This window comes from Archocentrus centrarchus, chromosome 19 (genome assembly GCF_007364275.1).
Source record: "Archocentrus centrarchus isolate MPI-CPG fArcCen1 chromosome 19, fArcCen1, whole genome shotgun sequence".
In the NCBI taxonomy this organism is placed as follows: Eukaryota; Metazoa; Chordata; class Actinopteri; order Cichliformes; family Cichlidae; genus Archocentrus; species Archocentrus centrarchus.
Window position 1 is genome coordinate 23,042,682 of NC_044364.1, and position 27,743 is coordinate 23,070,424.

The 27,743-nt window shown below is 41.1% G+C and overlaps 1 protein-coding gene across 1 annotated transcript; it reads right to left on the reverse strand.

The window, feature by feature from the left end:
- Nucleotides 1-27,735, reverse strand: ccdc57 (coiled-coil domain containing 57). Its single transcript, XM_030755866.1, is given in 18 exon segments — nt 1-853; nt 2,917-2,947; nt 2,949-3,078; nt 4,693-4,817; nt 9,989-10,089; nt 13,971-14,004; nt 14,006-14,194; nt 14,314-14,396; nt 14,778-14,939; nt 15,752-15,904; nt 15,907-15,978; nt 15,981-15,993; nt 18,959-19,051; nt 19,359-19,521; nt 20,651-20,809; nt 22,971-23,044; nt 23,156-23,286; nt 27,265-27,735. Coding segments are annotated over 16 exon segments (1,758 nt in total). The 5' UTR covers nt 23,015-23,044; nt 23,156-23,286; nt 27,265-27,735; the 3' UTR covers nt 1-647.
- Between the last annotated feature and the right edge of the window lie 8 nt (nt 27,736-27,743).

Sequence of the window (27,743 nt, forward strand, 5' to 3'; positions counted from 1 at the left end):
TGTCTCTCTGTGCTAGACCTGCCACAGACTGGTGATCTGTCCAGGGTGTGCTCCACCTCACCCTTGGATAAGCGGAAGAGAATGGATGGATGATGGATGGATGGATGTTTATGTGGGTGCCACTGTAGTCTGCAGCCATAGCTAGATATTGGTGTCCACACACTGCTGAATTTCCTCACGTAAATGGAGACTGAGATGACTGAACCCCAGCCCAAATAGCACACCTCAAACATATTCAGATGTACTGAAGGACAAGAAAAAGACTGGACACTATTTGAACTTTATCAAAGAAAGGGCCAGTCAGTGTAAATCATCCAGTTAGGTGTCTTAGTTATCTCTTTTGAACACAAGGATTTTTGTAAATGCAAACCTGACTTGCTTTTTTTCTGGTGATGGCCTTGTTTTAAAATAAGTGGATTTCTTTGTCCTGATTAAGTCAGGTTGTTAATTTGGTATTTGTTGAAGAAAATTCAAAATACTTTTGAAAAAACATGATGCTTCTCCAACCATGTATATGTTTTATCTGTAACATGCTTTAGTTTTGTAATGCTCCTTTAACAAGTGTAGTGCTGAACCACAGATAAAACTGACACTGTTAGGGTCCTTGTTGGTTCTCAACTCTTCGTTAACATATTTGATTTCAGTCCTCAATCTTTAACATTGTAGTTTCTGATCTTGCTGATCCTGGCAGGTCTGTTGGTCTTAGTGCTTGACGGTGTTTTAGATCGGTTTCTCCTCTGCTGGACCTCAGTTTGGGGCTGGCTGGGAATCAGACCACTACCATGGATCATCATCTGGACTGCAGAACCACCAGACTCAGCCACCTCCTTCCTGCTCTTGAGCTCACATTCACCTTTTGGAGAGACAAAAGAAGTTCAAACACATAAACACATCTACGGTCATCATAACTCCTTTAATTTTCAACCAGTTGTCAGACACTTGGTTTTGTTACTAATGCTAGAACTGTATTTATGTTTTGGGATACTTAATTAAACTAAGATGCAAGTTTCCATATGCTTATCTATTATTATAATACCATGTAGTACTAAAATGCCTCAACTTAATATGAATGTTATGTTGCTGATTTTTGTGCTGCTCTGCTGTAAAACCAACAGCAAATTTCAAATGTTGATGAGATTAGTTCATCATTGAAATGAGTGTCTGTCTTCTGAAAGTTTGCTCTAAAATGAAAATAGATGAGTCAACAATGTTGAATGTAAATGAAGATATCAAAATAAAACGAAACTTTTCTTCCACAGTGAAAGTGCACAAAATCGTCTTTTCCAAAAAAAGGAAGGATTGTTGTTTACCAGCTCTGACAGACATTTCAAACCACACCATTGCCTTTATCACCACATCAAGGGTATTCAAAGTTTGTGCTGTGTTTTTCTGGTTTCACAATTATGTACTGTCATGATGCTAATCACTGCAACTGAGCTTTATCTGGCCACTGCTCTGGTTGGGAAACTGTTCCCTGGAGAGCTGGACAGAGACTAAAGTCACACATTGAGTAAGAACTGATCTATCTTCCAGTCTCTGAACTGTTCATAGTAGGTAGAGAGTTTGCATTTTGTTCAAGTGATACAGATATACTGTACCTACTTCACAGATTAAAAAAAAATGATACAAGATGATCATTTTTAAGGAAAAACCCCTACCCTCATGTAGCTTTATGGTTAGCAGGTGAGTTAACAGTGATTTCCCATTTGATGTCATAACCTACTGACATGTTTTGAATTTTCAACAAGAAGAGAGAGAACGAATGTTTAATAATCCACATTACGTGTTTTACTCTTTGGTGCAGTTGAGGATGCTATATTGTTCTTTCATCAGAAAATTGTCTTAGAGTCCAAACAACCAAAGAAAGTCATTGTCCTTCACACTCTCTTTCACCTCATGACATTTTCCATCGATGTCAAGGAAAAGTGGTTGAGGAAAATGAGAGGTAATATTTGAATGTACTAACAGGAGGGACCAAGTGTGTGTCAGATTTTCAAAATAAAAACCCTCAGTTTCTTATAGCAGATCAGTATACTTTAAAATCTGTGGAACCACCTAAATAAAAGCTCTCTGTTAGATACAGGAAATTATTCTGTTGGTCACAGTTCTGATTTTCAAGATAAAAGCCCTGGGATCATTATAGGAATTGAATGGGATTCTCCAAACTTGCACTTTTCAAAGATAAAAGCACCCAATACTTATTGGCTATTATCAAAATACGTGCATGCATCTTCAACATAAAAGTCCTCAGTTAGTGTGTTCAAAATTAACACAACGTACAGAATCGTGTTAGATTTTCAAAAAGAAAAAGAAAAAAAATACAGGAATTGAACAGGAAAAATTCCTCGTCTTGTTTTGTTTTTTTCAAAAACGCTTATTGGCGTTATCGATATGCTTAATAGTTAATAGTTAGTTTAATTTTAGTAAAATTAACACAACCTCAGAGAAAGCTTAAAGTTTCAAAATAAAAGCCCCAGTTATTTTTAGGTTATCAATATGTTTAAGGAGCCAGATTTTAAAATAAAAGTACTGCATTTTATTTATTTAAGAAAAAAAACTCCCTTCAGTTTTTTTTAGCCAACTTATTTACCTCCAACTTTTTTAGCAGCAAGTCACAGACCAAGTTGAGAAGAAACAACCAATCCCACCACAATTTCTCCAGAAAATAGATAGTCTAGTTTATGATCTAATATTTTCTGTATGATGCCTAATATACGGTGTGATATATTGACATTTACATTGGATATACTGGTTCTTTATGCAATGCATAAGGTTTTTTACAGTGATTGACATAACATACTGGTAATTCATGAGACTGAGCCTTGTCTCAGCTGGAACATAGTTGGATATGCAGAAAATTAACATCTTCTGGTGTACAAGGGATGAAGTGTGCTTGTTCAGTTGATCAGTGGATACCTTCTGAGAAAACTGAGTCCATAAGTCCATCATTCCAGTGTGTCCCACAGCATTGTTAATGACCACAGTGATTCATCTGATGACAGCTGAGTTCTGGACAAACCTGAGTGGAGCTGTGACTGTGGCCAGTTGAGTGGAACAGTCTTCTCTTTATTCTTGGTGCTCTGAAGAATAAGAGTTCATTTATTTTAAAATATGTCATGTGAACCAGAGCTTACATTTTTTCCCAACGTCTAGCACTTCATAAATGTACAGACAAAGACATGTACTTGTGATTACAGTGCCGGACAGATCCATGTATCCCTCGGCTCGCTGCCTGTACATTGGAACTTTTCCTGGTGGACGAGAGGGGTTGTTTCCTTCACCTTCGGCGCCAGGGGTAACGGGGTCCTGACTGTCATTTTGCGCTTATGTGCCAAACGGAAGCGGCATGAAGCTCGGGTGGTGGCTGAAGCAAAAACTCGGATGTGGGAGGAGTTCGGTGTGGCCATGGAAAGACTTTCGGACTGCCTCAAAGCATTTCTGGCAAACTGTCAGGCAACTCAGGAGGTGAAAGCTGTGCTCTTCTCAAATGGTGTATTGTGCGGGTGGGTTGCAGCTCACATCAACTGATGACATAGTGGAAGGAATACTTTAATCCGTGTTGTGGATTTGGAGAAGGGATTTAACCACATCCCTCAGGGTATCCTGTGGGGGGTGCAGCAGGAGTATGGAGTGTCTGGCCTGTTGTTAAAAGCCATACAACCGTACAACACACAGCAGAGAGCCTGGTTAACATTGCCGACAATAAGCCAGACTTGTTCCGGAGAGTGAAAAGGGTGGAGTGCCCAATCCAGGTCAAGGACGGGTTGCTTCCCCAAGTGGAGAAGTTTAAGTATCTTACAAGTGTGGGCAGAGGGAATCAGAAGATTGACAGATGACTTGGGGCTGCAGCTGCAGTCATGCTGATGCGATACTGGTCCATTGTGGTGAAGAGAGAGCTGAGTGTAAGATCTATGTCCTTACGCTCACCTATGGTCACAAAATTTGTGTAGAGACTGAAAGAATGAGGGTCGCAGATACAAACAGTAGAAATGAGTTTTCTCTGAAGGGTGGCTAGCTTCTACCCTAGAGATAGGGTGAAGAGCTCAGAGTAAAGGTGCCACTCCTCCACATCCAAAGGAGTTATATATGGTGGTTCGGGCATCTGACGATGATGCCTCCTGGGTGCCTCCTGGTTGAGGTGTTCTAGGCATGTCCTATTGGAGGAAGCCCCAACTAGACCCCGAAACATGCGGAGAGATTTACATCTCTTAGCTAGCCTGGGAACACCTCAGTGTTCCCCAGGATAAGCTGGAGGAGGTGGCTGGAGAGAGGGCGGTCTGGCTTTTTTCTGCTTAGCCGCAGTGGGAGAGAGAGGGAGGGATGGATGGATTTTACAGTATATAAGACTTTTCAAGTCTTACTGACCACTCAAAGCTCTTTAGACTTCAAGTCACATTTTAACCATACATTCATAAAACACATAAATCTCTATGCTTTAAGCATTCTATCTACATCCATGGCCAATTTAGAATCATCAAGTATTGTAACTAGTATTGTATTGTAGCATGTTATTAAACTATGGGAGGAGAGTACCCAGAGTAAACCCATCCAGGCCTACGGAGAACATGCAAACTCCACACAGAAAGGACCCGGCTTGTTGATTTGAACCGGGAACCTTCCTTCTGTGAGGTGAGAGTGCTAACTAGTATATGGAGCTTGGTAGTTCAATAATGCATTCTTTAAGGCTCTTACCTCAATGGATTTGAGGCCCTGAAAGTGTTCGCTGTCTCTTTTAAGACAGGACCTTGGCTGTTTGCTCCTGGGAGGATCTGTTCAGCAATAGTGCAAGTCCTCTGCTTCAGTGCATACTGCAACTCCTGTTGGCATAAACACATTAGTGGAATCACTATTTCTCTGGTAGTAGAGACACGTACATATTCTTATCATGTTATAACAACATAATATCTGAAAGACCCTTAAAAAAAACAAAACAAAATAAAACAAGAAAAGAAAGAAACAAAAACCCTTTAGATCCCTTTCTCTTTTGCAGAATTGTGTTCTAATTCGAAATCAGTATAATTATTTTCCATGATAGTCTTCATTGAAATCAAAATCATAATCAAAACCTCTGACCTCTGGGATAAAAACTTGCTCGCGAGCCCTGTGCTTTCCGGTCATCATTGGGTGTCTACAGCCATATCTAAAGCTCATTGAGTTCCCAAGACCCCAGTAGCCCTCAGGTTCCCATTTTTGATTTTTGAAGATGTACAAAATTCAACATTTATTCATGCCCAGTCAGTGTGCCACTGATGGATGGAACAACAAAATAACACAAATTGTGTGTGTGTGTGGGTGTGTGTGTGTGTGTGTGTGGTGTGTGTAATATTGAAAATATTGTAAAGAATACTGTAACTACCAGACACACAGAAGCAGCGTGTCCATACATCTCTGAACATGGAAGTTATCAATGGATGCATTTTGGAACGAGAAGTTCACCTCAGAAAACATCCAATAAATTGTAACTGGACATGTGATAGACGCATGTTTTTCAATCTTCCAAACCACAAAGAATAAATAAAAAAAAATACAAACATTAATAAGAGTAGCCTATAGTAAACTTTTAGAGCTCTTCTTGTAAAGGAAAATATGTTTGGTACAACAGTGCATTTGGATCATCATTCTGATTGCAAAACTGCCAGACATGGCAGGCAAAAAAAAAAAAAGAAAAAACCAAAACCCCCAAAGTATCCGTACCATCCTAGATGCAGGAATTTTGCCTTGGCTTACACAAGAAAACGTCCACCTCTGAAAACAATTTGTCCCCCAGCTGACAACAGCAGTCCTTTAATGTATAGTGTATTGCCCAGTGCATTTAGACCACACACTATAATGTCTGGTCCCACTGGAAAAACCCAAACCTCAAGTCCAGTAAGAAGTTTGTGTATGTAGGTACGTAACCACAGTATCAGGATGTCTGGCCTGGAAGTGAGGCTGTTTTTGTATCGGGTTTGACCGCTGTAGAAAAAATTATGACTTTTGACTTTGGATTTCAGCCAAAGTACTCACAAAAAAAAATCAAGGTTTGTACACCTTCCTGTAGGCCCTGCATTTGGCTTTAATTCAAAGAATTAAAGTTATTAGTTATTATGCATTAAAAAAATCCAAGCTAAAATAACGCAACATAATTTTGCTTGATTTAGACTTCTGCGTTGGGTCTTTGTGGGGCTTACGTAAGTAACTGGAAACCCTCTGAACCCTAAGCTGTAACCTACAGCATAACCTGATGTGCACCTCTCAAGAAATGTAACAACACAGGGTAGGTTACAGCACAGGGTTCAGAGACCTGTAGTCCTCGCAAAGACCCAATGCAGAAGTCTAAATCAGGAATAAGTCTCTATCATTTCCAGACACTCAGTAAAGGCCTAGGCCTTCCCTCTGTCCGAGTCCCATTGCTGTATAGCAAGCTTGGACTACAATTTTAGAGTACAGGCAAATGTATATCCACTCAGTCAGCACTGAATATACTGTTTCTGTGCATGAATACTTGCCTGTGCATTTGAATGGATGTTAGGAAAGCATACTCAACTGATCTTTTTCTAATTTCAGAGCAATGGTAGCAATGGTCTCTGTCCAGCTTGTGAATCTCTCTCTATCTGTAATGGAATTTGAATGTCCATTTACTGATTGCAGTCAAGTCTTCACACCACTATTTGCTGCTAATCCAGGGTTTTTATCTAGTCCATCAAGTCAACTCTTCATAGACTCAAGAATGTGAGATAAGCAATGATACCATGTACTGTAAAATCAGAAGAGGTTGCCGATTTCAAGATGGCAGCGGCTCAGCTTTCACAGAATACATCACTGAAGGAGAGAAAATGGTGACCTCCTCCTGATGCACTAGCAGTCAAACACTGTTAGAACAGCTTTCTGGGGACCAAAGTTTTTCTGTTGCTATAACCAATAAAAGGCAGTAGAATTACATGTATTTACTGACTGGTGCTTTGAAAGAATGTTATTATATCTAAATTTTTGCTATAAGCAGAATCTGTGTTTGACTGTATTATTTTAACAAGGATGCCCAGCCATAGTTGTTGTTGAGGTAGATATCTCTGCTGCTTGCCAGTAGTGAACTTTGTTGTTCTTTTTTTTTTTTTTTTTTTTTTTTTTTTTTAGCCTGTCATGTCTGGCATCTTTCACAATCGGAATGATGATCCGAATGCACTGATGTACCAAACATATTTGCTTTGACAAGAACAGCTCTATATGTTTCCTATAGGCTCTTCTTGTTAATGTTTGCAATTTTATTTTTATTTATTTATCTTTTTATTTAGTTATTCATGCCAAGTCTGACAGGCAACAAGGAAGGGGCAAGAACAAGAGGTGGGGGGAGAAAGGGGGGGGGGAGAAAAGGAAGAAAGGAGATAGAAAAAAAAAAAATAAATAAATAAATAAAAAAAAATAAAAGGGGTTGATATACTCACACACACACACACACACACACATCCATACACACACCCATATGCACCTACATATACACACACACACAAACAACACACACAAGTTTATTGTTTGTAGTAATGTGTGTATGCGCCTTTGTCATGCAATGTATTCGATAATGAGGGCGAGAAACTGCAACCATGCCCCCCGCGATCCAGAGGTAGATAGGGAAGGACCCAGGGGACCCAGGCCATCCACAGCACAGGAGCTCAGAAGACTTGGGGCCACACATCCCGATGGCAACCGCGTACACTCCCCAGAAGAGGAAGGAGGGAGGCTACAGACGGAACCCCCACAATCCAGGGGCTAGAGTCCAGAGAGCCAGAGACGATGGGCAGCCCACCCCCCCCGGCAGGCCGGCACCCCCAGCACGAGCCAGGCATGCGGCCCCCGAGGCCCCAAGCGCCCGAGAGCAGCCCGACACCCGGCAGAGCCCCCCCACGCGCCAAAGAGGCCCAAGCCACCCCCAGGTCACGGCCGCCAAGGGAGCAGGCCAAAAACCATGCCGAGACATCCGGCCACACATCCCGGGACCCACGGGCACCCACACCCCAGGGGCGGCAGTGACGACCAGTGGGGAGCAGCGTGGAGCGGTAGGGAGGGGTAACTCCCACCCTCCGTGTCCCACCGGTGCCAAGGCTTGGCAAGCCACCAACCCAGGCCGCTGTCCACACACACACACTCTCACAAGCACGCACGTACACACACACACACACACACGTACCAGTCATTCCCTCATGTACACACACGCACATACACACGCACGCACATTCGCATGCACCAGTCACCACTCATGCATACGCACATGTTAACATACATGGACACCTAATGTGGGAGAGCGGGTACCAGCACCAAGCCAGCGGCAACCCAGGAAGCAGCCAACCCAGCCCGAACAATGAGCCAGTCCCCATCCCAGGCGGGGTGCATGGAACCGGGGTGTGAGAAGGCCCGCCCGCCCCCTCCTCCCACTCAGCGTGTTGGGGGGTGATGTGAATGTATGTACTGAGAAGAATGTGTATGGCTGTGTGAAAACTACAGTGCTTTTAAAATTGGAGGGACAGATGTAATATGAGCACTGAATAACAGCGCCCATCCACACTGTCCCCCCAAGGCCCTCAATGTCTAAAATGTAAATAAAATTGAGGTGCAGGCAGCAGTGAACAGACAAGTGGGGCCACCTCAGCAGTGCCACCCACTAACCACTGTGTGACACACCTGCCCCCCAAGGCCCTATATGTACTATGATGTGTTGTGAGCTGTATAATGCAATTAAAAAAGGAGGAGTGGGACATCACGCAGCACAGCGAGCAGAGACGAGGTGATGGCCCTACTCACTGCAGCACGAGCCCCCCACCCCCGAGAACCTATGTGTGCATAATGTGATGTTAAACTGAGTGGGAGGAGGGAGGGGCCAGGATAAATATGACCGGGAGGCAGAGGACTACCCCCCGGAGGAAGAGAGCCAGCTAGCTACTGGCTCACTAGGCACCCCAGTTCCCTACACCCCCCCGCAGCCCAGGGAAGGCAGGTCCAGGGCCTGAAGTGACCGCACCCCCAGGATGCCACCGTACTCCAGGCCGGCACCCACTGCCCCCACTGCAAACAGGACACAACACACCCCCACATGCATACAAACAACAAATATCGCACACACACACACGCACGTACACACACGCACGTACACACACGCACACACACACAGACACACACCCCCCACATACATACTCACACATACACACACACGCACACAGTGGTCCTGAGTCAGAACCAACCAGCCCCGTGTGGGGCAACTGCTGCTCCCTCACCTGAGCGCCCCACCACCCCATGGGGGAGGGCACCCAGAATCCCTTTGTTGTTCTTAAAATTATTCAATTCAGGGCACCCGGGTGGCTTAGTGGTGATGCCAGCGACCACATACATATGCTGCGTTGCGGTGCGGGCAGCGCGGGTTTTGAGTCCTGGCCCGCGTGTCTTCCCCTGTATCTTTCCCCCATTTCCTGTCTCTTTCCACTGCTGATAAAAGCCGCTGTGGCCAGAAATGCAAAAAAAAGAAATTATTTAATTTTATTTATATAGCGCCAAATCATAACAAACGGTCGCCTCAAGGTGCTTTATGTTGTAAGGTAAAGACTATACAATAATTAAAATATAAAATAATTCAATAGACACCTGTATTTCTTTCATTGCTTTATTTCAAAACATCTTTGTTCTCAAGGTATCTTCTTCAGTTTACCTTGGACACAGCCAGAAAATCTCCAATATGCACATCACAGCTTTACATACGAATATGGTGTTTCTCCGGTTGTGCTTTTAGCATCTGTTTCCTTTTGAAAATTGGGACTAAAATTGGGGTAATTTTGATTTGGACTCATGAAAATAGGCTTCAAATGAGACACATGAGTCCACTGAGACAAGATGCACTCATGGAAAACAATCCTTAGTGCTCCCACTGGACATGTACCAAAGACGTTTGAGTGAATGGCAAAGAAGAAGAGTTTATTAAAACGAGATGGACTTGTAGAGACTTGGAGAACCATGTTGGTGCAGATACCTGTGTGGTGAGCTGGTACTGCAGCTGTTCCAGAGTAGAAAGTCGGTCATTGCGGTTTCCTTGTTTCTCTGTGGGGGTGTCCTTCACTAGCTCCATTCGTTCTGTTACACACAAAAAGTTATAAGATATTAAAATTCTGAAGACAGAGGACCTGGGATCGTAATACTGTCTCTGAATCAAGAGTCAAAGTATATTTTCTTTAACCTTTGTCCTTTTCTCTTTATTTTCCTTTACAAGGGCATTCTCAGTCACTCATCTAAGATATGTAACTGCAACCTCACATAGTACTACTGTGTCAGTATTCATCAAGTACTAATTCTTTTGCAATTGTTCCAAAACATTTGACAGATTGCTCTGAGATATTGAGAGCTGAAATGGTGATTATGAGTTATTTGCTGTCCCATAAAAAAAAGCACTGGAGAGAAGTGCCTTTTCTTTGCATTGCTATCTTGCATTCCCCAAAGGAGGCGATACAAGGAGAGCTCACATCAGTCTTAACAGAAACTGAACAAATGAAGCCTAACTGGTCGGGTTGAGTGAGTATCAGGTGGACTGATCTGATAGGAATGAACATGATGAACATGATCAGGTATGTGATGGTTACCATGGTTTATTTAGTAAACACTCAGGTCTGACATGGATGTTGAGTAATTAATAATCATTTCTGCCTTCAGATACTACATGCTGGGGGAATAGTGGACAATCTGTTCTTGTTGTGGTACAATTGGGATGCAGGCGAAGCGTCAGTTTTGCTTTGGAGGGTTCCTAAACTCTGTGATTTGACTCAGGACTATAGTGTCTGCATGGCAGACTCAAACTCAATCAGAGTTGTTTAAATTCTCCAAAGGGAAGATGCTTCAATGCTCCCTTTATTGTCTCTTTTAGGATATGATTGACTGAAGCATCCTTTATGAAAGGAGAGGTTATAATGCCATCCCACAATTCCTAGTGACACACCATTGATTCATAAACCGATCAACAAATCCGGCAAAGTGCGAATGTTAATTAACAGTGCATTTTCAGTTTTCTGCAACACACTGTTAAGAGTCACAGGTGAACTATGAAGATTATGCTGCTGTAAAATATGCTTATTGAGGTTTTGCCTTGTGTGAAGTACACAGATTTATATATTTAAGTTCTCTAAATCCAGAACATGATTAATATTAAAACTATCCTAGTGCATGGATGGTTTGCTATAGTTCGGTTTGCATTAGTTTTGTTGTTGTACTGCCAGCATTTATCATTAAATTCATATATGCTTCCAGTCAGCTGGGATAGGCTCTGGATGGAGGGAATTTTACTTTGGTCAAAGAGGAGGAGAGGAGTTACATTAGATTACCACTATACACTGGAGATCAAAATTAGAGAACAATGTATGAACACTTGATGTTTTCAGAAATGATGTAATCTACATTGATCAACATTTGAAGGATTTTGTGTAAGGGGTACATCGTGCCACTAGAGCAGTGTTTTACAAAATACCAAAGTATATCATCATAAACCTTTATTTTTGCAAAAAACGTGATGATCATAATTAGAGAACAGCAATGATGTAACACAGTAAGATTAAGCTACATATTCTGAAGGTTACAAACAGGAATTGTACAGGCCTTGCTTTGAATGAATTCAAGCACATCTGTTGGCCACAGGACATCAGTAGTCTCTCAACACTGCTCTGGTGTGATTTTGGTCCACTCTTTCTTCCAGTTCTGTGACTGTTGTGGGTTTTTGGCCATAACTTTGTCACCAAGGTATTTTCCAGAGGTTTTTCTATTGTGTTTAGATCAGGACTCTGGACTGGGCCAGTTTCATTGCTTCATTTTTTCAGTTTCAAGGCACTGCCTTTTCCCCGTTTTTTGCTGTGTGACAGGTGGCATTGTCCTGCATGAAAATTGCTGGCTGATTGAGTGATGAACGCAAGGAAGGAACCACGTGTTGTTGAAGAAGGTTCTGATACACACTTGCATTCACTCTGCCGTGTAGCTGCATGAGAGGTCCAACTCCTGCTGCCGAAAAACATTCCCCAAACCGTGACACTTCCTCCACCTTTCACTGACTTCTTTACACACTTTGGATTCAGTCTTTCGCCAGTTTTGTCAACGACATAATGTTTCCCCCATCAGACCCAAATAAACTTGCTTTCATCACTAAAAGGAACTCTGGACCACTTCTCTTCTGTCCACACAACATGCTCCTCAGCAAAGGTGAGTCTAGCGTTTTGATTCTTTCTGCTAAAGAGAGGTTTAGTCACTGCAGAGTGGACTTTCAGTCCAAATGCTCTTAAACGTCGAGAGACTGTATGACGAGACAGATCCTTATCCTGTTCAGCGCTGAACTGGCGAGGCAGGTGCAGTGTTGAACCGATTACCCTGGAGATTCTCCACATTATCCTGTCCTCTTTGCATTAGTCTTTCCATAGGCGACCAGCCTTCTTGGGGGACTTGAATGAGTTTGTGATGTTGTAAAGATGCACTATTCTAGAACTCACAGACTTAGAATGACCAACTTCTCTTGCTATGGCTGATAGGGTCACCCCTTTGGCCTTCATCTGGACAACCTGCTGCCGGAGGGTTTCAGTCTACTTTGGAACAGCTCACCATTTTGCAAAGTCAGTGAAAACTGGAAAGTTGGGCTGCCAGTTAAATAGGGTTTTGTCAGATAATTAAGGAAAATGGCATCAGGTGCCAGATTAACACCGACAACTTGCAGGTATCTGAAAGTGTTCTCTAATTTTGATCAGTGTTCTTTTTCAATTATATCATTTACGTTTTTTATGCTTAGCTTTAGAATATATACAATTTATGAAATAAGCTTAAATACTGCTATTTCACTCCTGCTAGGATGATTTCACACAGGACTACACAATGACCTTTACATTTAGGAAATTGCGTGTTGTTCTCTAATTTTGATCTCCAGTGTATGTTCCAGTACTTATGAATCTCCTACACACCTGTCATTGCCCCACATGATGTTTTCCCACCAAGGTCAAGGAAAAGTGGTTAGGAAAAGGAGGTAAGAGGTCATTTTCTGGACTATTCAACTGCACCCTTCATTTCAGCAGAGGTATTTATGAGGATGTTGAGGAAGATTGGTTCTGATTTAAGAACAATGGGCTCGTTTTGATTCTTTTTCTTCCTCTGTGGTCTTTCTCTTACGGCTAGTGTTTTTCTTGATTCACTTTTTTAGCTGGAACTTGTTGAGACCTTCTATCTGCAAAAGACCTGCATGGCCTGTGAATCTAGCATTAATGTCCTTTATTGTGTCCTTTTCTAACAATTGTTACTTCTGGCCACTTTAGAGATTAACTTGATGTACATGTTCTGGGACTGTAGGAGGAAGCCAGAGAGCATGCACACTCCCCCCCAAAGCAAAGCAGCAGGTTTGCTGGGAGGGAACAGTGCTATGCCATCCCAGCTTATGAAGTCATGACATGATGTATCGTGTAGCTTGTGCTCTGGCATAAAGACTCAGTAATAATATGCTCCACATATTCACAGGGTTCTGGTTGCATATGGTAAATGGTAAATGGAACTAGTGACTAGTGAAGCGCCTTTTCTACTCAGTATGAGCACTCAAAGCGCTTATACAACCTGTTTGCATTCACCCATGCACTCCCATTCATACAAGCTCTTCCATTTTTACGAAGCTAAGTGCTTTTAATTACTAACATTCACACACATTCATACTCCGACAGAACGGTCGGAGAGCAACTTGGGGGTTAAGTATCTTGCCCAAGGATTACATTGGCATGTAGCCTGGAGTAGCCAGGATTCGAACCGCTGACCGTAGGTAGAGCAGGTCAGTAGGTGACCTGCTCTACCTACTGAGCTACAGCCACCCCATATCTCAGCTATCATTCATTTTAATTTCTTAAACAAAAGGCCTGGTTAACTCGCCTTATAAAATGCAGCCAAATGAGCTGCACGGTGCAATGACCCAGCTCTTTATTGTGGTGTGCAGTGAGGAGCTGCGGTAACTTTACCCTGTGGTCCAACAGTGGTGATCTGGGCACGGAGGGCGGTTGCCCATTTCTATCAGCTGCTGTTTCTCTCTGCTCAAATGGGCGATACAGGACGCTGCCTGCTTCAGCCTGGCACGAAGGAGGTGAGGGTCATTTTTAGCAGGATTGGATCTTTTAAACACACCACACATCAGACCTGATTTCAGATCCTTGTTCTCTCCTTGGAACTGTTGCATGAGTGCCTTCTGGAAGGAAGATTAAACAATTTTGGTTTTTGGATTTTATAATAGTCATTGTAGCTCAAACTCCACATCACTGACAGACAGATCAGCTGCCAGTAAACTACACTGAATTCCTTTAGTACCTGCTGTGTGGTGTTACTGGAAGCTGACTCCATATGTGTCACTCTGTCCTGCTTTGTCATAGCAGAGCTGTTGGTACAACCACCTGAAGACCCACAGCACATACCAGGGTAAAAATATGGAGGTCAAGAATGGATTAACTAAAAATTCAAGTATTCCACTGTGTAACATTAACGTGTTATACAAAAGCCATAAAGACTGTAATGTAAAGACTATCTATTCAGTTAAGGGTGGTAAAGCCTAAACACCCTTAACTGAATTTGTTGGACACAAAATCACTGACCTCATTGTTGGGTTTTTGCTGCTCACAAAGTCTTTTTTTTCTACACTCTATAATCTAGTTTTAATATGTACAGTGCTAAGTGTTTTCAGATAGCTTATGTTATCATTTATGGATTATATATAGAAAGCTGAAAGCAACCCCAACAGAGGACAAAAGAAAAAGAAATCCAAGCATCAAAAATACCTTTATTCTCTAGCTGTGTGCTGCCTGGAACTGTGGGTTCCAGCTCCTCTGTGGGTTCCTTTGTGGCTGCAGCTAGGCTGGACAGTCCTGTAGCACCTCCTAGCTGCTCCTTGAGGTGCTTTCTTGATAGGGACACCACCTGCTCCACAGGCTGAGCGCAGTCTGGCTCCAGTGTTCCAGATAAAAAGATTTAGTCTTAACTTTAGTTTTAAAAAAATGACTTTGTGCACACAGACTATTTCTGAACTAAGAGCTGTTTTCCAAGGGTAACAGGTTCTGACACCTTCTGGCTACAGTTTCCACCGTGTTTCTGTGGCTTTGATGTTGCAGTGGAGCAAACTGTTAAAGTTAACTTAAGCTTAACAGAAGAATTAGCGGCAGCACAGCCACATTTGCTAAATGTTCTAATTAAAATGTCTTTCCAGCTGCACCGAGCAATAATTTCTGCTGGAGTAAGGGGGGATAATTGGTTTGGCACAGTGGCTACACACATTATGTTTATTTAGTTTGAAAAAAAAAAAAACTCTTAGTTACAGAGAAAGAAGAAATTCCAAGAAATTCCAAAACTACAACGAGTCTGAGTATTAGTTCAATGTAATGGATCAAACTGATCTTACCGCTGAGCTAAATGAAAAGAGTATGTTAGTATAGCTTGTCAAATAACTCAACTATACACCGCTTTTCTACTCTACATGAGCACTCAAATTTTTTATACAGCATGTCTCAGTCACCCATTCACACGAGCACTTTCTATGTCTAAGTGCTTTCTATCTAACAGTCACACACATTCACACTGATGGATGCATCAGGAGCAACTCGGGGTTCAGTATCTTGCCCAAGGATACTTTGGCATGAGGGCAGGAGCAGCCAGGGATCGAACCACCAACTTTCCAGTTAGTACATGATCTGCTCTACCTCCTGAGTCACAGCCTCCTCTTATCAATCATGTTTGTATAAAAGAGCGCTGACAGCACCTGCTGGTTTGCCTGTGGAGTGGCCTGGTGGTCCAGTAGCCACCTGAGTGTGAGCTGAAGATTCTCGATGCTGAACTGGCTGAGGAGAAGAGACCTGTGGCTCAGCCTGTGAGTGACTTAAAAGATGGCTGAGACCTTCCATGTCCTTTCTCTCTGGGTAACCGCAGCACGCAGGATGTTGTTCTGCTCCTGCAGACACTGGATCTCTTCTGATGCCAGAGAATCTACCTTGGAGTGAGACCCTGTGGATTTATGTCTTTGGTAAATATCATGTAAATTATGTTAATTTATTGGGGATAATAGCTAAACATTTGCAGCTTGTTTTGTGGGCTGAACCACAAACATAAATGAAACTGAGACCATACGTGCACCAACAATGGGAACGCATTCCTTCCATCATTCCAGACAGTATTCAAATCTACATAGAGCCCTTTGCAAATCTCAGACATGTGCTTCAAAATGCAAGCATCTTACAATATTTACCCAACTCCCAGAGGGGGGAACGGGGTATTGTTTTTTGGTATGTTTGTTTGTTTGTTTTAAACAATATTACAGCAAAATACCAGTGCCATTCATAGCAAATTTGCACGAAAAATGGACAGTAACCTCCAGATGACCTGATTCAATTTTTGCCATAATTGGGTCAAGGTTAAAAAAAAAAAAAAATCATATCTCCTCTCAAATATTCGGTATTTGAGGGAGATTTGTGGAGGACCAAGAACTGGTGCCAAACCAAACGCCATCTGGATCTGATCCAGATTCTGGATTTGCAGGCTACTTGAATTTAACATGGAAAACTCCATTTAATGCAAATCTCAGCTGAACAAAGACACATCATCTCGTTTGTTGCAGTAAGAAGCATATCACTATTGTCCATGTAACATGTAGGATCTGATCGGATACGCAAATATATGACACAACGTTTGACTCTATCAATCCAATCACTCAGTTCCCCTATCATCACCCACCCAGAAAATTATGTATTTCTCATCATAAGAGAAAGCTTTTACAAAAAATTACCATAAAATGAAAGTTATTTTAGTTTAACTTTTTAAACCTTGGAAACTTATGAGCACGGACAACAAGACCTCTGTGATTCACTGTTTGCAGAGTGACATGTTTGTGAGACAGAAACATTCTGCTGGGGAGAGTTGTTGTGCCCCCCCCCCACCACCACTTGTTCTAAATTGACGCTTTAATTGCAACTTTATGGCAACAAAATTGCAATTGTTGCCCATTTTGATTAAAAAAAAAAAAACCCACCCAAAAACAAACAAAAACACACACACGTAAATTGCTGCCATCTTGTGCCACAGTGTTCCAAACGAACATCATGCAGCGATCTTAAATTTTCATTGATATGTTTTCCCATATTTTTAACCATGTCACAGATCTCAAGACTTTCAATTGAGTTCTGACTCTTGTGTTATTTTATTAATATATTTTAATATACTTCTTTATGGACTCTTTAAAAACTTTTATGTCTGATTTCTAGAATATAATGCATCACTGTAGATTGAACAGTATAAAATATTATACTTGGCTCTGCAGCAGTAATGAGGTGGTGGCATCATCTCTGCTTGCCTTTTCGTGTGTGTGAGATATAGGATATACTGGAGCTTCCTGAATGTTTTTTAATCAGATTTTCTATCATAAGTCAAGTCAAGTCAAGTTTATTTATAAGCACATTTAAAACAACGACGTTGACCAAAGTGCTGTACAAGATCTGTAACCCCAAGGACTATACTAATAAAAAAAAAATATATAAATAAATAAATAAAATAATAAAATAAAAATAAATAAAAACATTAAGAACAATAAATAACATAAGAAAATTAAAAATTAAAACGTTTAAAACAAGTACCATAAAATACCATAAAACAATCATCTAAAAGGAGGTAGCACTGCAGCCAAATGCCAAGGAAAAGAATGTGTTTTTAATAGAGATTTAAATGTGTGTATCGTCTGAGCTGTGCGAATATGGAGAGGTAGATCGTTCCATAGCTTTGGTGCTGCTGCTGCAAAAGCTCGATCACCTCTCTGTTTTAGTCTAGTTTTAGGCCTCTGTAAGAGCAGCTGTTCGATGACCTCAGAGCTCTTACAGGGGTGTGACAGTGAAGCAGCTCAGACAGATACAAAGGTGCCAGTCCGTTTAAGGCTTTAAAAGTAAGCAATAAATCTTAAAATCGATTCTAAACGGACAGGGAGCCAGTGAAGGGATGACAGGACTGGGGTAATGTGTTCATGCTTTTTTAAACCGGTTAAAAGACGAGCTGCCGCATTCTGGACTACCTGCAGGCGGCGCACAGATGATTGATCTATGCCAAAGTACAGAGAATTACAGTAGTCCAGGCGGAAGTAATAAAAGCATGAATAACTTTTTCCAGGTCCTGCTGTGGGAGATAAGGTTTTACCTTGGCAATGACTCTGAGTTGGTAAAAACTGATCATAAAGCAGTATGAATGCATATGTTTTCAATGTGTAGATGTGGTATCTCTGATTGGCTTTTCTAAGGTTAAGTGTTCAGTTTATGATCGCCCTACTAAATGGGGTACTGACATGCCTAATAAATAAATGTTTATTGTGGCTTTATTTACAGACAACAGGACCATTAGTAAAGAGTGACAAAGACAATCATTGACAAAGTCTAATGTATTTGCTGTTTGTTTAAAATCATATGATGTTTTAGTTTATATGTATGCAGAAAGAGCTGTAAATTTGAAAATGTACTAATGATGTCTGAGATAGGATAACAAATGTAAACCTGCACAGGAATTCATAATGTACAGGAAGTGCACATACTAACAGATACAAAATAAAATCCTTCTCCTCACAAACGAAGTCCTGAACGATCAGGCCCGTCACATCTTAAAACAGAGCACTTCGCTCTCAGTCTGCAGACTTACTTGTGGTTCCTAGAGTTTCCAAAAGTAGAGCGGTAGCAGCTACCAGCCCCTGTTGTGTGGAACCAGCCCCCAGTTTGGATTCAGGAGAATCTACTTTTAAGATTAGGCTTCAAACTTTCCTTTATGACAAAGCTTAAAGTTAGAGCTGGTTCGGAGGACTTTTAGTTATGCTATCGCTTTTTTAAAAATCCTGTCTGTTTGGTAATCAAGTCAAGAAACTTCTTTTTTTCATATTCTTTGTCTTGCTTTCACTTGTCGGTCAGTGGGTAGTATGCCAGTGTGTGGTTAAATGTCTGCTCACCTGTATTGCCTGATTTCTCTCCCTTCTAACAGACTGCAGTAAGACAGTTAAATCATGGAGTTCTTGCTCTCGCTCCGTCAGCTCTGCTTTAGCCTGAAAGATGAGAAACACTGTTAGCTTCATACAACATTATCAGCCTGGGCTTTGAACCAAAGTGGTTCTGTTTCTGTTTCAGCACAGTGACAAAGGTTACACATAACATGTGTGAATACCTCACTTCAGTCTCTGTTTTCCCAGGAAGTATAAAAGTCCTGCAACTCTCTAAAATCTGTTTCACTGCAGGAATTAACATTTCCTGAGGTAATTTAAATTTGTATTTGTGCTAGATAAAGTGTACTGCACACATGCATGAATCACATAGACTGTACAGCATGGTTTGTGTTATGTGCGAGAGGCTGACCTGGTCTCTGGCCTGGATCAGGTCTTGTATTAGCTGCTCATTTGCAAGGTAGTGGTCAGCCTTTACATCCTCAAAACGTCTCTCCCATTCCAGCTCCATTTGGACTCTGTTCTTTTCCAAAACCTTCTCTCTAGTCAAACCAGCACTCAGTTGCTGTTTGTACCTTATAAGAAACACACAGACATTATAAATACAAACAGCTCAGATAATCACCATATTCATATTGAAATTAATCGTCCCTCTTTTATCTATTGTCATTTGTTTATCATCATCCAACATCTCCACTGCAACTCCTACTCCCTTAATGCTAAAGGGAGATCTTCCTGGGACTAAACCAACAGTGTTGAGGAGTAATGTGTTACTGTAATATTATTCATTTTCCACATAGATGAGTAGTTTCAGGGTTTACAATTTCAAAAACATTGTTACAGTATATTTAGTCACTGTGTTACCAGAGTGTGAGTTGTATTTTGCCCTAGGTAGGCTATCCTGACAAAGAAACCTACAGTGGGATTGTTCCTACTGCTGGATAAGGAATGTTACTCGTTGCTAAAAAGCTGAGTGGAGACTGCTATTGATGATTAATATTTAAAAGAGAAAAAATTAGGCTTTCATTTTGAAAATCTGACACCTTAAAGTATGTGATATATTTCTGAGAATCCTCTCAATTTACTTAAAACAATAAGGGGCTTTTATTTTGAATATTCCACAGTGGTAAAGCATCTTGATAATGTTCAATAAGTACCTGGAGGCTTTATTTTGAAAGAGTGAGTTTAAAGGAGCCTATTCAATTCCTACAACCACACCTGGGCTTTTATTTTGAAAATCAAGACATAGCTGTGGTTGACCAAATAATTTCCTGTATTAAAATAAAGACTTTTGTTTTGAAAATCTGCAGCCACCTAGTTCCTCCTGTCAGGATGTGGGACTGTTGAGTGTTGTCCATTAGTGATGGGTGTGTGAAAGAAAGAGGCAGACAGGAGCAGCTTTAAACGATGTGAAGTAAACTTCCTGCTTAACATTCAGGCAATATACAGTATGGTACTATGTATCATACAGTGGCTCTATAGTGTAGTGGTTTACACACTTACGTAAGAAGCAAAAGCCTCCCTGGTTCAGTCCTGGGAGGAGACACAAATCCCTTTGGGGGGTTGCATCTGGTGTAAAAGCTTGCAGAGCTACCTGTGGTGACTCCTTGTGAATAAGGGGGCAGCTGAAAGTATCTTTATATGGTACAATCCTGCTCTTGTATTTCTTCTTTGATCCTCCCATATTCCCTTGTGGTTTCTCACCTTTCAATCTGTTCCCTGCTCCTCTCCAGCTCAGTCCTGAGTTTAGTTTCTCTCTCCTGCAGCGCGATGATTTCTGTATCTTTCAGGACCATTTCACTGGAGACCTGCATGACATACTGGTCCCACTGAGTCCAGATTCTTTGCAGCTCTACGTAAAGCCTTTGAAAACAGACAGGATAACACTATTCCTTAAAAACTGGGCACATTATTACAGGATATTGCTGAAATAACTACAGAAATTTATACAAACCAAAGTCCAACAGTAGAGATGCTCCTGGCCAATAATTTCTTAGTTGACTAAACAAGAAAAGAAATTAGACTAACTGACTAGTCTAAAACAAACAAAAAAAAAAAAAAATCAGATAAAGTTAAATTTAAGACTGTTTAATGGGCAATGTCAAAAACTGTCTAAACAAAGTCATTTGAAACCATTAATCACATTCTTCAATAATGAATCGCACTTTAAATGCTGCTTAACTGTGTGACATGCACATCCTGCATCATGAACACTGCACGTTATTCTCCAAACAGACGAAAAGAAAAAGACTTAAAACAAATGAAAACTAGATGAAAACCCGTTAGTGCAAACGATGTTGGTGCATCACTAAAATATGACAAAATAACATTCAAAAAAAAAATTGAGACTTAAAAGTGTGGCACATTATGAACGATGCTCATTGTACAATTCATGACATGACATTTATTATTGTAAATGATAATAAAACAGTTCAATACAAACATTATCTTTTTCAGGGTTGGGGGGGTGGGGGGGCTGTCATAGGGTGATAGGCAGGCTACACCCTGGACAAAGTCACTAGCCTATCACAGGGCTAACAGAGAGACAGACAACCATTCACACCTATGGGCAATTCAGTATCACCAACTAACCTAACCCCACTAACTGCACTGTCTTGCACTCTTTGGACTGTGGAAAACCGGACCTGGCGAGAACCCACACAAACATGGGGGGGGAACATGCGAACTCCACACAGAAAGGCCAAGGTGGATTCAAACCCAGGCCTTCACACTGTGAGGTAAAAATGCTAACCACTGCACCAGAATGCAAATCATAAACCCATATTTTATTCACAGTAGAACACAGAAGATGCATGAAATGTTTAAAGTGAGACATTTTACTATTTCATGAAAATAGTTAATTTTGATTTGATGGCAGCAACGTGTCAAACATGTGACAGACAGGCACAGCATTAGTGATGCAGACATTGATGCTATATAGCCCTACCCTCACAGGGCCACAATCTTTGGGTAGTGACCGAAAGAATGAGATCATCAATACAAGTGACAGAAATGAGCTTCATCTGAAGGGTGTCAGGGCTCTCTCTTAGAGATAGGCTGAGGAACTCCATTATTCAGAATGGTCTCAGAGTAGTGCCACTATTCCTCCATATCAAAAGGAGCCAGCAGAGGTGGATCATTTCACTAGGATGCCTCCTCGGGGCTTCCTGGGTGAGATGTTTCACACGTATTCCACTGGGAGGCAGCCCCAGGGTAGACCCAGAACATGCTGGAGAGATTAAATCTCTCAGGTGGCTTAAGAACAGTTTGGTATCCCCCAGAAGAGCTGAAGGAGGTGGCTGAGGAGAGAGAGGTCTGGGTGTTTCTGCTTACATTGTTTCCCCGGCAGATAAGGACCCTTACAAAGACGCAAAGTGGTTTAGTTCACCATGTGTTTCAATTACAGTGCAGCTAATTCTATCAAGGTGATAGAATTAGCTGCACTAATGTGCTTCTGGAAGAATGGTCAAAAATTCTCACACACAATCCTAAACCTTGTGTAAAAGCATAAATTATTTATGACTGAAACATGAGTGAAAAGAGTCCACAGTTAATACATGCCCTGTCTTAGATTCTACAGTGTTACTAGTGGCCAATATTATATATGATAATACAAGACACTTGAAAAGCACCAGCAAATGTTATATTTGTTCTATTGTTGAAAATTTATTATGTTTTGGAAACAGGTCTCTCTTGCAAATGAGACACTGAGCTTCAATGGGACTACCTGTATAAATAAAGGTTAAATTAAAAAAAAAAAAAAAATTTATATATAAAAAATTCAAGAGATGCTTCAATTGAACAGGTGCATTGTACTTTTGTTCATGCTGCTTTACTCAGGCTACTGGTGATTAATGTAAAAAAAACAAAAAAAAAAACAAAAGAACTGTTCAAAGAAGTGTATATTGGTGACAGTTACATGACTCACTTTTCTTTCTTTTCCAAACGTGGAGATATGCTTTCACAGTCCTATAGTAGCAGTCTGTGTCAGACTCAGAGGAGTTTGAGTTTATTAAGGACTCACTTCTTAATGTTGCCATCTCGCTCCACCTGCAATTTCTTCTCCATCCGCTTCAGCTCATCTCAAGCGCCTTGATCCTACAACACGTGATAGCCTGAAGATGTAAATGTGTACACACACACACACACACACACACACACACACACACACACACACACACACACACACACACACACACAGGAGTATACCTATAGTCCTTGTTAGCAACAAAATCTTTGACTTCCAGGTCGTTGTGTGTCAGTTGGGTCTGCATCTTCGTACTGAACTCCTTGGATACCTGGAAAGCCTCTGAGTGATTTTGTTTAGACACCATCTTCCTCTGGAACAAGGACACAAACACAAACGGCATTAGGTATGAAAATAGACCTGTGGCCTGCAGAGCTACACTGTCAAATGTTTTACTTGTACATTATGTCCTATATTGGAATGGAAACTAATTTGGCTGTAAGTCAACCATCTGTCACTTACTTTTGACTTATTTAAAAAAAAAAAAAAAAAAAAAAAGTGTATTAAAAAAAGCTCAAAAATTGGACCATTCGAGACCACTGCCTAATGAATACTCATACCAAGTTTCAAAAGAATTGACTAACAAAATAAGGAAGGAGTAACTATTCTGGAGTTAAATATCAATCTACAGTATTTCTTGAAATTTTCAAAAATTCATAAAAAAAAAAAAAAAAAAAAAAAAAAAATCAGAAATTCATCTGCACCATTCTTGGAATGATTTTCCCAATGAATACTTGTAGTAAGTTTCAAAAGATTTAACCAATAGAGAGAAAGAATCATTGAAGTTAAAATAAAATGTGCTGTTTATCTAGACTCAAATGAATATTTGATCTTAAATATGATCAGTTTCTTTTTATTAATGGGCTATGTAGGCTGGGGTCTATCACACCAAGCAAGACCCCCAGGTGCAGGTTGTGCAGAGATGCCCCTGAGACAATCCAGCATATAACAGCAGGGTGCGAGATGCTAGAAGGGAGGGTATAACCAAGTGGCTGGCATTGAGTACAGGAACACCCGTGTCGAGCATGGCCTGGAAGTCCCGAGGTCAGAATAGTATACACCTCCATGGGTGGTTGAGAATGACTGAGCTATCAAGAAGGAGGAACACGAGAAGCTCATGAAATACCAAGAGCTGAGAGAAGAGCTAGAGAGGATGAGGAAGGTGAAGGCAACAGTGGTCTCTGTGGTAATCGGAACACTGAGCACAGCGGCCCCAAAACTGGGAGAGTTGCTCCAGCAGATTTCAGGAACGACATCCAAGGTCTTTGTCCAGAAAAGCAGCATCCTAGGAAGAGCTAAGATACTGTGCAGGAGCCTCAAGCTCCCAGGCCTCTGGCAGCGGGCCCAGTGTTAAGTAGAGATGACCATGGAAGTGATGAGAACACCTGAACTCAATAACCTGGATGGGCAAATGAATACTTTTGGCAATATATATACAGAAAAAAAAAAAATTCTCTGTGTGTCACCAAGAGGTAAAAAAGAAAATCAATTAGAAAGGTGAATGGTGTGTAGTTTTTTTTTTTTTTTTCAAATCTTCAAATGGAGCTTTGTAAAGTCCCCTTAAGCTCCTCAATAATTCTCATCCTCACTCCTCCCTTATAGGACTGGATAACTTTTCCTGAGATCTGAATACTTGGAGTGATGAGCATTGGCCACATGAGCATCATATAATAGCATCACAGACCCCCTGCAGAACCTCTTGCAGTTTGATTGGGATCCTTGATTCTATTCTAAGTCTCTCTCACCTGACAAATCACTCGTACACTTAAAAAAACAAAAAAAAAAAAAACTGTCTGTATGAGTGGTTTTTTAAATAAGGCTGTTGCTCCTGCAACTCTGTGTAAGCACACTGAGCACTAGACAAGAATCAACAACTTAATTTTCTTAAACATATTGTTAGACCTATTTTTGCTTATGACATATTTCATTGTATTGTTATCTAAATAAGTACAATAGAGGTGCATGGAATTTAGTTTGCAGTGCCATGGCATTGAAAATGACATTTAAACATTAGCAATACAATTTGTCTTCCAGATACAACGTCTTAGTGTTCTTGATAGTCCACAGACCTCCGTTGTTTTTGGGATTGAGGCAGACAAATGTTTTGAATTTGTGCAAATAAAGCCAATGTTATCTGTATGATAGATAACAGCACAGGTAGGTGAGGAAATATATCTTTTGCAACCTGTTTCAAGCCTGTAAGACCTCACATGTCAAACTAGCGTCATTACATAAGCACATATCAGTTTACTAGGGAATGAAATTCTATGTTCAGTTACAGCACACATACATGCATTTAGGGGTGGCTGTGGCTCAAGAGGTAGAGCAGATACGCTACCTACTAATCAGAAGGTTGGTGGTTCAGTACAGTGCTTGTATGGGTGAATGAAGGCATGTTGTATAATGTGTTTTGAGTACTCGTGAACCAGCCCATTTACCATAACCTCAGTGCTATATTAATTTGTATAAAACTATGAGTAAGAGAAAATAACATAAACAACAAGATGCAATGTACAAAGAGTAAGGAAAGCCAGGGATAAAAGTAAATACAATACAGTAAATGCTTCATTAAACCTCAAATGACATGCTCTAAAGAGACAGATGTCATGAACAACAAACAATTCTTTGAAAATGTTTCTGTGGACATGCAGAGTTCAAATGAATGAATTGCATTATGTGAAGGGGAGTGAGGAACCCCACAGGCAACGAGCAACACCCACAGGCAACGAGGTGTGTACAAACCTTCTTTGATTTTTAGCTATTTAAACAGAGACCAAAAAAACATCCCAAACAAAATTAGTATCAGAATATCCATCCATTTGCTTCCGCTTATCCTGTTCAGGGTCGCGGGGGGGGGGGGGGGGGGCTGCAGCCTATCCCAGCTGTACAGGTCGTCAGCCTGTCGCAGGGCTAACACAGACACAGACAACCATTCACACCTATGGGCAATTTAGAATGACCAATTAACCTAAATGCATGTCTGCACTGTGGGAGGACACAGGGAGAACAGACTCCACACAGAGAGAGGCCCGGGCCAAGGTGGAATTGAACCTGGACCACCGTGCTGCCCCAGTATCAGAATAGAATCGGCAAATATTTTTCAGGTTCAATTCTATTCATTTTTATTTATATAGCACCAAATCATAACAAACAGTTGCCTCAAGGTGCATTATAAGGTAAAAACCCTACAGTAACACTGAGATAAATCCCAACAATCAGACAACCCCCCCATGAGCAAACACTTGGTGACAGTGGGAAGGAAAAAACTCCCTTTTAACAGGAAGAAACCTGCAGCAGAACCAGGCTCAGGGAGGGCAGTCATCTGCTGCGACCGGTTGGGGCTGAGGGGAGAGAGACAGGACAAAAGACATGCTGTGGAAGAGAGCCAGAGATTAATAACTAATGATTAAATGCAGAGTGATGTACAACCAGAGTGAAAAGGGGTGAATAAAGAAGAAATATTCAGTGCATCATAGAACCCCTGCCCCCACAGCCTATGCCTATTGCAATGCAACTAACTGAGAGTTCAGGATCACCTGTTCCAGTCCTAACTACAAGCTTGATCAAAAAGGAAAATTTTAAGCCTAGTCTAATCTGTGAGCGAAGTGCTTTATTGGGGTGGTACGGTACAACGAGGTCTTTAAAATAAGATGGGACCTGATTATTCAAGATCTTGAATGTGAAAAGAAGGATTTTTAATTCAATTCAGGATTTGACAGGGAGCCAATGAAGAGAATCCAGAATGGGAGAAATATGTGGTATGGTTTGGATGATGAGAAGTTCTTTTCCTTGTTCCAAACTGTTCCCAATATTCTAGAACAGGTTCATCTTGTTTTCATCTGTCCAAAGAATTCATTCTGGAAGTGTTTGGGCTCTTTTAGATGTTGCAAAGCCTAATCTGGGCTTCCTGTTCTTGAACGCAACAAGGTATGAATTCTGCACTTCCATTCATGAACCCATCTACTGATGGCTTCCTCCAGGTAAACCGATTGAATTAAAGCTGAAAGTCCACACTTCAGTCACACCTTCACTCTTTGTTTTAGAATCCACTGTGGTGGTGTATCGACACAAAACTGCAAGTTTATAAATGTCTTTATTGATGGACTTTACTATACTATAGTTGCTCCCTTAAAACTTCCATGTGTTCAGAGATGTATGGACACGCTGCTTCTGTGTGTCTGGTAGTTACAGTATTCTTTACAATATAAAAAAAAAAAAAGTATTCTTTACAATATTTTCAATATTACACACACACACACACACAAACACACACACCGTTTCGTTGGTTTACCTTAAACGTCGACAGGTATCAGTAGACCAGCCTAATCAGTCTTCACAGTCACCAGGACACACCTGACGGGAACTTTTTGGCCTCTCTTCCGCGAGGTGAAGTTTCCATGGAAGCCGTACGTCAGTAAATTGTTCCCCAGCTACAGCAATAAATTAGTTCCTGGTTATATTGCTCCTAAATTAAAATATGGCTGCGAGACTGTGTGCTTTATGTAGGATCCCAGATAAGCAAAGTGTAACCTACACACACCACAGTCAGTAAAGTAAAGAGAGGCCTGCGAGTCACAGACTTAATGTTCTTAATCATGTGCAGTTAATGAAGTCTGCTGATTTTATCCCTCAAACGAGTCCCCACATCCGGAAGGTATCTGACACTGCCATCAGATTCACCGAGGACCGTCTTATGATTATTTATGTTGTTATTGTTAACTGGCATTAAACCAGACCACTTTCGTGCTTTATGAGCTTTGTTGCAGATTA